This window comes from Oncorhynchus tshawytscha, linkage group LG10 (assembly GCF_018296145.1).
Source record: "Oncorhynchus tshawytscha isolate Ot180627B linkage group LG10, Otsh_v2.0, whole genome shotgun sequence".
In the NCBI taxonomy this organism is placed as follows: Eukaryota; Metazoa; Chordata; class Actinopteri; order Salmoniformes; family Salmonidae; genus Oncorhynchus; species Oncorhynchus tshawytscha.
Window position 1 is genome coordinate 55,205,548 of NC_056438.1, and position 15,473 is coordinate 55,221,020.

The 15,473-nt window shown below is 41.9% G+C and overlaps 1 protein-coding gene across 7 annotated transcripts in view; it reads left to right on the forward strand.

The window, feature by feature from the left end:
* The window catches only part of LOC112260455 (astrotactin-1), a 268,710-nt gene that overhangs the window by 224,870 nt on the left and 28,367 nt on the right, over positions 1-15,473 (forward strand). For all 7 annotated transcript variants that reach the window (XM_024435582.2, XM_024435584.2, XM_024435583.2 and 4 more), the window contains one exon: positions 6,377-6,512. In XM_024435582.2, the coding sequence (XP_024291350.1) occupies positions 6,377-6,512 (136 nt within the window). The remainder of the gene's footprint in view (positions 1-6,376; positions 6,513-15,473) is intronic.

The following is a 15,473-nucleotide window of genomic DNA, read 5'->3' on the forward strand; positions in this document are numbered from 1 at the left end:
TGTTTCTGTCACTGGCCTACACACAATACCCCGTAATGTCAAAAGTGGATTCATGTTTTTGTAAATGTTTACAAATTAATTTATCATGAAACCCTGATGTCTTGAGTCAATAATTGTACCCCTTTGTTATGGCAAGTCTAAATAAGTTCAGGAGTAAAAATTAAGTTACATAATAAGTTATATGGACTCAAACTTGACACTAATGTACTTGTTCTCTTGCTCAGTTGTGCAGCGGGGCCTCGCACTCCTCTCTCTATTGTGTTTAGAGACAGTTTGCTCTGTTCTGTGAAGGGAGTAGTATGAGATCTTCAGTTTCTTGCCAATTTCCCGTGTGGAATAGCCTTCATTTCTCAGAACAAGAATAGACTGACGAGTTTCAGAAGAAAGTTATTTGTTTCTGGCCATTTTGATCCTGTAATCCAGCCCACAAATGCTGATACTCCAGATACTCAACTAGTCTAAAGCAGGCCAGTTTTATTGCTTCTTTAATCCGGACACAGTTTTCAGCTGTGCTAACATAATTGTGAAAGGGTTTCTAATGATCAATAAGCCTTTTAAAATGATAAACTTGGATTAGCTAACACAACGTGCCATTGGAACACAGGAGTGATGATTGCTGATAATGGGCCTCTGTCATGCCTGCTCCCGCTCCTCCTTGTGCTCGAGGGCGCCAGGCTCCCCAGCATTGGGCACTCCTGCCATCGTCATTACGCACACCTGCCTTCCCCCTGTCACGCGCAACAGTGATTATTGGACTCACCTGGACTCAATCACCTCTGTCATTACCTTCCCTATATACATGTCTGGTTCCCCGCTCTGTTCCCTACTTCTGCTTTAATGTTTGTATGTCTTTGTATACCCATGTGCTGACGGTGTTCCCGTCCTATACCTGTCTTTTCTGCATTAAATGTTCAACTCCCCGTACCTGCTTCTCATCTCCGGCATTGGTCTTTACAGGCCTCTGTCCATCTCTGTTTCCAGCTACAATATTAACAGTGTCTACAATGTATTTCTGATCAATTTGATGTTATTTTAATGGACAAACAAAAACAATTGGCTTTTCTTTAAAAAGCAAGGACATTTCTAAGTGACCCCATACCTTTGAATGGTAGTGTATATACAGTACCAGTCAAAAGTTTGGACACACCTACTCATTCATGGGTTTTTCTTTATTTTTACTATTTTCAACATTGTACAATAATAGTGAAGACATCAAAACGATTAAATATCACAAGGAATCATGTAGTAACCAAAAAAGTGTCAAACAAATCTAAATATATTTGAGATTTTTCTAAGTATCCACCTGATGACAGCTTTGCACACTCTTGGCATTCTCTCAACCAGCTTCACCTGGAATGCTTTTCCAGTCTTGAAGAAGTTCCCACATATGCTGAGCATTTGTTGGCTGCTTTTACCGTCACTCTGCTGTCAAACTCATCCCAAACCATCTCAATTGGGTTGAGGTCAGGTGATTGTGGAGGCCAGGTCATCTGATGCAGCACTCCCTCACTCACCTTCTTGGTCAAATAGCCCTTACACAGCCTGGAGGTGTGTTGGGTCATAGTCCTGTTGAAAAACAAATGATAGTGGGAATAAGAGCAAACCAGGTGGGATGGGTTATCGCTGCAGAATGCTGTGGTAGCCACGCTGGTTAAGTGTGCCTTGAATTCTAAATAAATCACAGACAGGTTCACCAGCAAAGCACCCCCACACCATTACAGCTCCTCCTCCATGCTTCACGGTGGGAACCACACATGCAGAGATCATCCGTTCACCTACTTATAAAGACACGGCGGTTGGAACCAAATCTCTAATTTTGACTCATCACATCAAAGGACAGATTTCCACTGGTCTAATGTCCATTGCACGTGTTTCTTGGCCCAAGCAAGTCTCTTATTATTATTGGTGTCCTTTAATAGTGTTTTCCTTGTAGCAATTTGATAATGAAGGCCTGATTCACGCAGTCTCCTCTGAACAGTTGATGTTGAGATGTGTCTGTTACTTGAACTCTGAAGCATTTATTTGGGCTGCAATTTCTGAGGCTGGGAACTCTAATGAACTTATCCTCTGCAGCAGAGGTAATTATGCATCTTCCTTTCCTGTAGCAGTCCTCAGAAGAGCCAGTTTCGTCATAGTGCTTGATGGTTTTTGCGACTGCACTTGAAGATATTTTCAATGTTCTTGAAATTTTCCGGATTGACTGTCCTTTAAGTCTTCAAGTAATGATGGACTGTCGTTTTTCTTTGTTGATTTGAGCTGTTCTTGCCATAATATGGACTTTGTCTTTTACCAAATAGTGCTATCTTCTGTATACCACCCCTACCTTGTCACTTCACAACTGATTGGCTCAAGCGCATTAAGAAGGAAATAAATTCCACAAATGTGACCCGATTCAAGAAACTAGGTGTATGTCGCATGTCACGACTTAACAGGAGCTCCATGTGAAAGTAAAAAATATATATATTTATCAAAATGCATTTGGCAGAAATGCCTTCTTAAACATGTGAACTTTCATCTGTAAATACGATAAAATTGTTAAATTACGAGCCTCGTTGGTTAACTTCTTGATGCACTCATCCTGTTAGCGGGATAATTTTCGTCAACCACCTCTGAATTACAGAGCGCCAAATTCAAATTAAATTACAAAAATATTTAACCTCTAGGGACACCCCATCCCGTAAACGGGACGGTTGTCATCATCTGACACTAATTAGCATAACGCAACGGACATAAATCTTCCTAGAAAATATTCCTATTCATGAAAATCACAAGTGAAATATAGTGGAACACAGCTTAGCCTTTTGTTAATCAACCTGTCATCTCAGATTGTCAAAATATGCTTTACAGCCAAAGCTAGACAAGCATTTGTGTAAGTTTATCGATAGCCTAGCATAGCATTATGCCTTGCTAGCACCAGGCAACCTTGTCACGAAAATCAGAAAAGCAATCAAATTAAATCGTTTACCTTTGATGAACTTCAGATGTTTTCACTCACGAGTCTCCCAGGTAGATGGCCAAAGTTCATTTTTTCCCCAAATATTATTTTTGTAGGCAAAATAGCTCCTTTTGTTCTTCACGTTTGGCTGAGAAATTGACGGGAAATTGCGGTCACGACAACGCCGAAAAATATTCCAAATTAGCTCCATAATATCGACCGAAACATGGCAAACGTTGTTTATAATCAATCCTCAAGGTGTTTTTCAAATATCTATTCGATAATATATCAACCGGGACAATTGGTTTCTCAGTAGAAGCGATTGGAATAATGGCTACCTCTGTATTTTACTCGAGAATTTCTCTGGGAACATCAGGTGACCATTTGCGCAATGATGCCGCCTACAGGTATTCTTCAACACAAATCAGTAAAACTACGTCACAATGCTGTAGACACCTTGGGGAATACGTAGAAAGCGTAAGCTGGTTGATAGGGCATTCACAGCTCAATAGGGACGCATCGGAACGCAGGGCTTTCAAAAGATGAGTCACTTCCGGATTGGATTTTTCTCAGGCTTTCGCCTGTAACATCAGTTCTGTTATACTCACAGACAATATTTTGACAGTTTTGGAAAATTTAAAGTGTTTTCTATCCTAAGCTGTATGCATATTCTAGATTCTGGGCCTGAGAAATAGGCTGTTTAATTTGGGTACGTTTTTCATCCAAACATCAAAATACTGCCCCCCACACTCAACAGGTTAAGCCACAGAAAAAGTTAGCAACCTTCCCACTAGCCATGATTGGCTGAGATAATGAGTGGGCTGGACATGCCGAGAGAGGAGTTCAGATTGGTCTGCCATAGAAGCTTGTCAGTCTGTGTTGGTAATCCTGTCGAACGCTGCTTTAAACATTTTTTTATTGTTGTTGTGGAATCAGTGGAATTAGAGTATGATGGAGATGGAGTAAACAAGTGTCTCTGGATTTCATCTTCAAACTAAGGGCAATCGTGGCATGGCATTCCTGACAGGGAGATGCGTCCATGCACGGTGATGTATACAGGTAAGATAGTCTAGCGTTACCTAGCTAACGTTAACTTGTAATATCTGAAAACGTTTCTAATTTTGGAAGAAAGTGGTTTCATTTCAAGCTAACGGTAGCTGGCTGGCTAGCTGATATTATTCCCAGAGCCGTTTGCTGTTCTATTTAGAGCCTAATGTTAACTCACTAACATTAAACATGGTTGGTTTGCTCCCAGCACTTTGGCATTGTTGGCACTGTTTATTGTTGTTTGACTAGCTAACGTTAGCTGTCTGGCTTGTTAGCTAATGCTTTGTGACGTGTGTGTGAACTTGCACTTTGTTTACTTAGCTAAGTACATTGTTTACCTAGCTAGCAAGCTATATGTCTGAAGCTAAAGTGTACTGTTAGCTAGCTAGCTAACGTTAGCTGGCTGGATCCCTTGCTGATGTTATTATTCGTCTCCCAGAGCCTTGTGCTGTTCTAGTTAGAGCCTAATGTTAGCTAGCAAACATTGGAAATTGTTGGTTAGCTCCCAGCACATTGGCATTTTTGGTACTTTTTATTATTTAACTAGCTAACGTTGGCTGGCTGGCTCGTTTGCTAACGTTACGTGACGTGTGTACAACACCCGTTGAATATGCCCGGAGTCTGTAAACATCTGCAAAAAAAGCATAATGAAATTGTTGCCAGCAGAACTTGTTTGGCTGTTTTCATGTTATCCAAAAGTAAACAAATCATCGGCCAGAGCATCACGTGTGCGCTGCGAGAGCGAAACGTGATGAGTGGGGCTAAAACTTAAGGTGGGGGTGTGAACGATGCTGAATGGGTGTAGATTAAGAAATGCTCTTCACTAGATAGCAAAACATTCAAAGGTGATTTTCTCAAAAGTGAGTTTACAAGTTCATCAAATTTCAAAGCAGAATTACTTTCCCATTGCTCCTCAAATGCAATGTATGATTAACCATTTTGTAGCTCTGAATGTCTACTTTTATATAATGTAAAAAACACCATTTCAAATTTTGCTACATAAGACCGAATCCAGGTGGTGAGTCACAAATGAACTTTTAACAAGGCACAGCAGTAAAATGAAATGCAATCCAGGTGACTATATCATGAATCTGGTTGAGAGAATGCCAAGAGTTTGCAAAGCTTTCATCAAGGCAAAAGGTGGCTACTTTGAAGAATACTTTGAAGAATCTCAAATATAAAATATATTTTTATCTGTTTAAAAAAAAATGGTTACTACATGATTCCATTTCTGTTATTTCATAGTTTTGATGTCTTCACTATTATTTTACAATGTAGAAAATAGTTTTAAAAAACATTTAAAAAACTGGAATGAGTAGGTGTGTCCAAACTTTTGACTGGTACTGTAGATTATATATAAATATAATACACTCCTACAGTACATTGTGCGTTATAGTACTGTATCTTGCCAATACTACTTTTAAAATTGACTCGTTTAAAGAACCATGATGTTTGAGACAGCTTTTCCTTTAAGGACAAACGTTAAGTGCTTGTCATTCAGCTGTTGTTGTTTACATTAGGTTTCTTTGATTGCTGGGAGAAATCACTGTGCCAAAAAGTTTGAAGTGAATTATGGGTTGTCTCACCTTCTGAGGTTTTACAGTCAGTTTTGCAGACTTGGTCCCTCTAGCCAATATATTTCACTCCAATTGTTAATGGATCGGACAGGTGCTGAAGATGGCTGAGAGTTTTTCATATCGGGTCCCCAATTACGTCTGGATTCACCACATGGACCATCCAAACGAGAGAGGAGTGTGAGAAGGCATGGGAAATTATCAATCAAGCAATAAGTCCCAGTATGGTGAACTTAAATATTTCACAATGTCACTTTTAATTTGAATCTTTTTGTTTTTAAAAACACGTTCCTCTGTGCAAGATAAATATTTCTCAGTGACAGCTGGTACAGTCTTTTGTTTTCTCTGTGATGTTTTCACTGGCACCTAACCCAATGTTTTTACCAGTTTGTTACCCATATGGTTTGAGCAGGATTCAGAGAGGACATACAGAGTGACCACTTGAGAGAATGTCTTTCCCAGTGAGCTAAAATGCATAGGGAAAACACCTTTCCTGCCTCTCCTTAATTAGAACAAGCATGGCATATTAGTTGAGCTAAGATCTGTGAAAACCTTATGTTGGTGGCTGACGGTACACATACTGTACATGTTCCTAAAGTGCCCCAAACTGAATGTAAAAGCCTTAGATATTAGCCTATGGCTTAGAATAATTGATTCATGTGGGTTAAAGCATCTCAATTTCCATTTCTGGCTGGTTATTTGAAGGTCTACTCAAATATGGTAGCTGTTGCAATGAATGAATATTTGTGATGTTTGTTGGTGGACATTTCCTCTCTTGATGTCAGTGATTATTTGATGAATGGGTTTTCCTCCCATACAGAGACAATGTTGAGCTTTGTGGATGATATCCTGTCTGGGGCCAAGTCTCCGTGTGTGATGCTTGGGGATATCCCTGACCTCCTGACCTCCTCCGTCAGCATGATCATTCGCTGCCTGGAGCCAGACACCACTTACATGTAAGTTACTGTACCATTAGCAATGGGTGTTTCTCTTGTGTTACAAAAGGAAAATACTATATCATCATTATCACCACTCAGATAATGTCAAATATACAGTACACAACTAACTTGTAAATGCATTGCTTGCCTCCTTCAAGCTTGATTTAGCAAGCAGTGACTTGAATGTAAGATATTTTAGAAAAAGACCACAACAAAAAAGTGAAAAAGGAAAATGTGAAATTTGACAAATTGCAGAATATGAAGATGGGTTACTGGATCATGTCAAACTAGCTAGCAAATCTTCTGAGAGTAAAGACAGAACCTGGGTAAGCATATTTCCTATAACTTTTATACTGTATTACAACTCTGCTGTCTATTGCGCTGAGGGAAGCACTGTCCTTGGCCTAAGCCAACTTCCCTGGATGTTCCATGGATGTGTAAGTCATGTAGGTGTTATCCAATGGAAACAGTCTACATGAAGGGAACAACAACCAGTTTGTGAAGGGGAGAGCCTGGAATCACTCCTCTGTCATGTGCATGTACTACTTAAAGACAAGTGTTTTAAATATGGTTCAGACAGTTAGGGAAGTAGCTCATACTTTGGAACAGCTTGAAAGTGCGTCAACGTAGCACTTAATGCTAATAGCAGAAACAAGAATCATAAGATCAAGAGATTAGGTGCACAGACAAACATGACAGAGAAGACCTTGTCCTTGACAAAATGTGCACTATGTAACGGTTTTGACTTGAGGTTATTATTTATAGGGGTGCCAGGTAGGTTGTGCCTACCAGAGAAAATATTGGTTTCTCCTTTTGGTTTGGGAGGGAATGAGTCCCATCTGGTCCGTCAAGTCTACACGAACACAAACGACTTATGTAAAAGTCAGGATGGAAATAAACTTTTCATAAACCCTTAAAACATTGGAAAGAACTTCAAAAACAACTGTATTCTTTTGCGTGGGTTGTATTTCCAACATAAATGATTACACACACATATAATAATAACACAATGAGTTCTGGTTCCTCCAGAAATGTCCTGTACCTCGGGCCTAAAAAGAGTCCAGACCAGTAAAGAGGTTCAGGGAACTCAAGTAACCTTAGTCACGCAATGTTTGTCCATTCATACAAGTGTAGCGTACACCCAGTATCACATCATACAATCAATATAACAATTATTTTACCACACAACTATAAAGCGTATCAATTCTTACTAAGTCCTAAACTACAACTAACTACATAAATCATCACAGTATACATCACATCAAAACTAATGAAACACCGTATACAAAAAGGTTGTAGTCAGTCGGTCAGTCACACAGTCCAATCCGCCAATAGATCTCCACCTAAGAAAGGCCAGGAAGAACAGAGAGGTGTAGTCCACGGAGGCAAAGAGTGGATCCGATCCTGTGTAAACTCTATTAGGCTACAAAACACACGTTTAAAACCAACAAAACAGACAGAATAGAGAAGCTTCGGAACTGAGGGTTGAACACATCCTCATTCACATCTCCATCACAACCCCACTTTTGCGCAGCTGATGCTGGCTTTTTAATTGGGAATTAAAGGGAAAGCACCCTATTGGAAGGAGAAGCACTGAGAAGGTTCAGAAAAATTCAGGGCCGTCACACACCCCCTCCCCTGGAAAAAGCCGACCATTGCACAGGAAGGCACATCTTGGTCGGGGAAACCAAGAAAGGTCTCCTCATCACTTTCCTCTACAAAAATATTCATGACTTTTTGGAGCTCACGCTCCACAGCTGAGGTGTCACAGGCTTTAAGGTGTGAGACTTCTGGGTCTGGGAATCCGAGAAAAGTCTCCTCACTTTCCTCTTCAAAGATATCCAGGACCTTGCGGTGCTCAATCGCCTCCAATTCCTCAGCCGAGGGGTAACAGGCCTTAAGGCGTGAGACATGGACAACGCGCATATATTTACCTTTGTCCTCTTTCACCACTCGGTAGTTCAAAGGGCCCAGCTGCTCCAAAATCCTATATGGTCCTTGCCATTTAGGAGCGAGCTTGGCCGAGAAGAATTGTTCAGCTTTCGAGTAAGGATGAGAGCGAAGCCACACCCGATCACGAAGCTGGAACTGCATGTCTCGTCTGTTCTTATCATAATTTCTCTTCTGCTTGAGTCGAGCCTGGATCATGTTCTTTGAGACAAGCGCTCTCAAGTCGTGGAGATGGACTACCTGGTCATAGCAAGCAGCATCTGGAGTAAGCTGCTGGGGTTCTGGCACCATATCCAAGTGTTCTCGGAGGGGACGACTTAGGTTCAGCTCTGCAGGTGTGACTCCAGTGGACTCTTGCACAGCAGAATTCAGGGCAAATCGAAACCCATGAAGGTGCTTGTCCCAGTGTTTGTGCTGGGTCCCTACATAGGAAGCAACCATTGTCTTCAAGGTTTGATTTACTCTCTCAGTGAGGTTGGTCTGTGGGTGATAGGCCGTGGTCAACTTCTGTCTCAGGTTCCATCTTTGGCAGGCCTCCTCAAAGAGATCAGAGACAAATTGGGAACCTCGATCAGACAGGATGTAATCAGGCACTCCCCAGCGAGTCAGGATCTCTTTCGTAAGGATGATAGAGACGGTCCTCACTGTTGCCTGACGCAGGGCAAAGAGCTCCACCCACTTTGAATAGTAATCAACAAAAACAAGCATGTACACATTCTGATTGGAGCTTCTAGGAAATGGACCCATCAAATCCACTCCTAACATTTCCCAAGGTCGGGTAACCACCGTTTGCTGCAACTTGCCAGCAGGCTTTCTACCTTCTGGTTTGTACATTTGACAAACCTGACAGTTTCGGATGTGTGACTTCACATCCATGCTCAGATGTGGCCAGTACAGTAATGCTTGCAACCGCTTGTAGGTTTTGAACCTGCCCAAATGACCAGCTAATGGGTCTTCATGGAAATGTTGAAGCAGTTGAAGGCGTAGTTTCAGGTATGTACATTTGGTAGAGGGTTCTGTGAGGTAGTTGTACAACACGGTAGACTTTGTCTTCAATGATGGTCAGCTTTGTGGTAGGATTGACCATCTTTTCTCCATCTTCCAGGATAGTCTGATACAAAGCCTGTACTTCTGGATCATCCTGTTGGGCTTTCCAAATGGCCCCATCAGAGATGGGAAAGTCAGTTTTGGGTGAGTCTCGACTGCTAGACAGGACAGTAGCACATGTAAGATGAGGGCCACCATTACCACAAGCAGGAGCTCTGGATAAGGCATCTGGAACAGTGTTGTATTTTCCTTTCCTGTATTCTACTGCAAAGGTGAACTCTTGCAACCGTAGAGCCCATCTAATGAGTCTGGTACTTGGTTTGTTGGTCTTGAACACCCACACAGGGAAGGAATGGTCAGTGACCACAGTGAAGTGTCTTCCCTCCAGGTAGTACCTCCACTTTTCCAAAGCCCAGACAACTGCAAGGCACTCTTGCTCGGTTGTGGAGTAGTTCCGTTCTGCTCCATTCAATGTCCGACTGGCGAACGCTAGCACTTCTTCAGTGCCAAGTCCAGTCTGTTGGACTAGGACAGCACCAAGTCCAACATCACTTGCATCAGTGTAAACAACAAAAGGGAAATAAAAGTTGGGATGACCTAAAATGGGAGGTGTGACGATGTGTCGATTCAGGGTTTCAAAGGAGGTCTGGTACTCTGCCGTCCATAGGAATTTCGCTCCAACGCGTTGAGCGGTTCTGCCACCTGGGAGAAGTTTGACACAAACCGATGGTACCATCCAGCCATCCCAAGGAACCGTTGAAGGGCCTTGAGTGTGGTTGGCACAGGGAAGTCTTGTACAGCCTTTGTCTTTTCAGGATCCACATGAATGCCGTCAAAAGACACAATATGGACAAGGAACTTCAGGGAGGTTTGGCAGAAGTTGCTCTTCTTCATATTCAAGGTCAGACCAGCTTCTCTTAGCTTGTCCAACACTGCTTGAAGATCTTGAAAGTGTTGTTCTCTGTTCTGGGAGTAGATCATTATATCGTCCAGGCAGACTAAACAGATTTTCTCTTTGAGCTCACCTAACGCAATCTCCATGAGTCTTTGGAAAGTGGCAGGTGCATTATTTAATCCAAAGGGCATCACCTTAAAGGAAAACAAGCCCTCAGCACAGACAAAAGCAGTCTTGTCCTTGCTTTCCTGGTCCATTTCAACTTGCCAATAACCACTATTGAGGTCAAGGGTAGTGAACACAACAGCACCAGACAATGACTCCAGGATCTCGTGGATGGTGGGAAGAGGATAGGCATCAGTCTGGGAAACATTGTTGGTCTTCCTATAGTCCACACAAAATCTAAGATCACCGGTCTTTTTTGGGATGAGGACAACAGGAGGAGCCCAGGGAGAGGAGGAACATTCTATTATATCTTGTGTTAACATATCATTAATGAGTCCCTTTTGGATGATTAGCGTCGCTGGGGACAAACGATATGGCTACTGCTTGATCGGCATTTCCTGTGTAAGGAATATTTTGTGCTTCAGGAGCCCGGTGCGTCCTAGCTTTGAAGTACATACATCAGCATTATTCTGTTCCAACAGCCTGAACTCCTCTGGCTGTTCCAGCTGAGCTCTTCTCACAGCCGGTAAAAGGAGATCATCAGAAGGATTAGCAAGGGTTAGTGGTACCGGAGCAACGGCAGAGAAGACTGCCACATTTGATCCCCAATCATGTAACTTCGTAGCTTCTGATTGGAAGAAATGATTCTTGCTCAGATTGTATGGAAACCAGTAGCAATTGTGTGCGATATCAATCTGGACACCACACAATAAATGTTCCTTTTGTTCCATAAAGATAATTTTTATATCCAAAATACCTCCGTTTGTTTCGCGCGTTATGTTCAGAAAATCCACAGGCTCGAGCGGTCATGACAACGCAGACAAAAATTCCAAATAGTCTCCGTAATGTCCACAGAAACATGTCAAACGTTTTGTATAATCAATCCTCAGGTTGTTTAAAATATAGAATCGATAATATATCAACCCGCGACTGTCTTCTTCAGTAGGAGGGAGACGCGATGTGATCTTTCTCGCTCATTTTTCAAAATAAAAGCCTGAAACTATGTCTAAAGACTGTTGACACCTTGAGGAAGCGATAGGAAAAGGAATCTGGTTGATATCCCTTTAAAATGGAGCGAAGGCAGGCTATGGAACATGGAGCATTCAAAATAGAAGCCACTTCCTGGTTTGATTTTCCTCAGGTTTTCACCTGCAATATCAGTTCTGTTATACTCACAGACAATATTTTTGACAGTTTTGGAAACTTGAGTGTTTTTTTATCCTAATCTGACAATTATATGCATATTCTAGCATATGGGCCTGAGAAATAGGCCATTTACTTTGGAAACGTTATTTTTCCAAACATAAAAATAGTGCCCCCTAGCTGAAAGAGGTTAATGGGCATTGCCCCCACATGACATCTACTCAAATCACCATGAACAAAAGAGCTAGGAGGGATTGAGGAAGTAGAGGGGGAGGGAGTTATCGGAACATAAAAATGAACACCAGGATGCATGGTGGATTGCATCCTGCAAGGGGTGGCTGCAGCATGACCTTGTCGTGGCTGTTCGGAGGTTCCAGCTTGGCCCTCAGTGGTCTGAACAGAAGTGGACACCAGAGAAGCTCTGTGCAAGGAGTTGTGCCTAATGGAGGCCATGTCCACAAACACGTCATCCAACATTAACACAATTAGAAAGCTTGTTCTGCAAGTGGTCTACAGTGTTAACCAGGGGAGAAAAAACGGAATTAACGTCCTTGAAGACCTCAGTGTGGTGATGTTGCATGCGCCATTGGAGAGTGGCAGTGAGTTGGTTTCGTTGGTAGTCAAATTGCCTGTCCATGGCACCGGTAATTTCCCTTCCACTCTCACTGAGCTCTGTCAACTGTGGGTTAGAGTGCTCAGTGAGTTTCTGAATTCCATGGCACTCTGTTGTTGCTCTTCCCTCAGACATTTGAATTTACGGTGGATTAGAGTTTGGAGATGTTGTTGAGTCCGACGAATATCAAGGATGTCACCTTGAAGTTGTAAGACTACAACCTCATGAGATAAACCAGACAATGGCGGAAGGTTGGGTGTCAGAGGAAGGGCTAGCTCAGTACTTCCACACAGTTCCATGTCAATAAGTGAGTAACTGGTTAGACCTCCTGTGGCCGGTGGTCCAGACCGAGCATTCAGATTCCCAGGGCTCTTGCCCAAATCAACTCCATTATCTCCATTCACATTGATTTGTGCTGTCAGCTTGATGGTCAGAATGGCCCTGTGTATTCCCATTGACAGGTAGGATATGGATGAGCACATTTTCTTGAGGTGAATCCATTGTTTTAATTCCACACAAAATATTTGCTTTGGTTAGTTTTCAATGTTGAGCTGTCCCATCTGGGGAGCCATTTTTTTATGTAACCGTTTTGACTTGAGGTTATTATTTATAGGGGTGCCAGGTAGGTTGTGCCTACCAGAGAAAACATTGGTTTCTCCTTTTGGTTTGGGAGGGAATGAGTCCCATCTGGTCCGTCAAGTCTACACAAACACAAACGACTTATGTAAAAGTCAGGATGGAAATAAACTTTACATAAACCCTTAAAACATTGGAAAGAACTTCAAAAATAACTATTATTTTGCGTGGGTTGTATTACCAACAAATGATTACACACACATATAATAATAACACAATGAGTTCTGGTTCCTCCAGAAATGTCCTGTACCTCGGGCCTAAAAAGAGTCCAGCCCGGTAAAGAAGTTCAGGGAACTCAAGTGACCTTAGTCACGCAATGTTTGTCCGTTCATACAAGTGTAGCGTACACCCAGTATCAAATCATACAATCAATATAACAATTATTTTACCACACAACTATAAAGTGAATCAATTCTTACTAAGTCCTCAACTACAACTAACTACATAAATCATCACAGTATACATCACATCAAAACAAATGAAACACCGTATACAAAAAGGTTGTAGTCAGTCGGTCAGTCAGACAATCCAATCCAATCCGCCAACAGATCTCCAGCGGAGAAAGGCCACGAAGAACAGAGAGGTGTAGTCCATGGAAGCAAAGAGTAGATCCGATCCTGGGTAAACTCTACAACAAAACACATGTTTAAAACCAACAAAACAAACGGAATAGAGAAGCTTCGGAACTGAGGATTGAACACATCCTCATTCACGTCTCCATCACAACCCCACTTTTGCGCAGCTGATGCTGGCTATTTAATTGGGAATTAAAGGGAAAGCGCCCTATTGGAAGGAGAAGCCCTGAGACAGTTCAGAAAAATTCAGGGACGTCAACTATTTGGGATGTTATTTCAATGTACATATCAATCCCAGAACAACAGCAAAGGACCTTGTGAAGTGAAGACGCTGGAGGAAACAGGTACAAAAGTATCTATAACCACAGTAAAACGAGTCCTATATGAACATAACCTGGAGAAATGTCCTCTGGTCTGATGGAACCATGACCATCGTTATGTTTGGAGGAAAAAGGGTGAGCTTGCAAGCTGAAGAATACCGTCCCAACTGTGAAGCACGGGGTGGCAGCATCATGTTGTGGGGTGCTTTGCTGCCGGAGGGACTGGTGCACTTCACAAAAAAGATGGCATCATGATGCAGGAAAATGATGTGGATATATTGAAGCAACATCTCAAGACATCAGTCAGGAAGTTAAAGCTTGGTCGCAAATGGGTCTTCCAAATGGACAATGACCCCAAGCATACTTCCAAAGTTGTGGCAAAATGGCTTAAGGACAACAAAGTCAATGTATTGGAGTGGCCATCACAAAGACCTGACCCCAATCCTGTAGAAAATTTGTGGGCAGAACTGAAAGAGCGTGTGCGAGCAAAGAGGCCTACAGACCTGACGCAGTTACACCAGCTCTGTCAGGAAGAATGGGCCAAAAATCACCCACCTTATTGTGGGAAGCTTGTGGAAGGCTCCCCGAAACATTTTACTCAAGTTAAACCATTTAAAGGCAATGCTACCAAATACTAATTGAGTGTATGTAAACTTCTGACCCACTGGGAATGTGATGAAAGAAATAAAAGCAGAAATAAATCACTCTCAACTATTATTCTGACATTTTACATTCTTAAAATAAAGTGTTGATCCTAACTGACCTAAGACAGGGAATTTTGACTAGGTTTGTGAAAAACTGAGTTTCAATGTATTTGCCTAAGGTGAATGTAAACTTCTGACTTCAACTGTATATCATAATGACTTTTGTTTATAAGCAAAATGTTAAACCTCATAAAACTCTTTGGGAGGTCTTGTGTATTTTAAGTGAGGTCATTGCCAGGTGTAATGACAGTAGTTTATGGTTATTCCTTTTCTGTGTTACTGGACATTACAGTGTGTTTTGTTCCTGTGGCTGTAGTAACACAAGATGATATTGTGGTGACGTAAACCCATGTGAGGGCAATGTTGTGCTGCCTGGTGGCCAGTGTGTTTTTAATGACCGCATGGAACGCTTAACTCTGTGTTTAAGGTCAATCGGTGTAATGAATTTTGCCATGCTCTAGGAGTTAAAAGTTCCTTCGGCTCCCCTCCACCTTCCCTCTCCTTTCTCTACTACTCATACTCTGCTCCCTTCATCAGACAGCCTGCTATCCTCCACACATGTAGCCACTTACCTCACACATGCACTGTAAATGGGGTAGCCAAACTGAAAAGATTACACAAAGGATGGAAAGAGGAAAAACTCATCTTGAGCATGTTGTCTTTTCAAATGGTTCTGATGTATAGCAATAGGAATAACCCAAGCAAAAACAGGACATCAATGAGCTGCTTCCAAACATTTTAAACCTGCATAAGGAAATTGAGTATCATAGTTCATGTGGGATTCAATGACATTTTGAAGGGCAGCTCAGAACAGATGAAGAAATATTTTAAAGAACACCAACAAACACCCCATAATATCTGGCCCTCCCTAAATCGTGGCTTTGAACGATTCAGCAGACTTTTAGCCCTCCGTAACTAGCTACTTGACTAT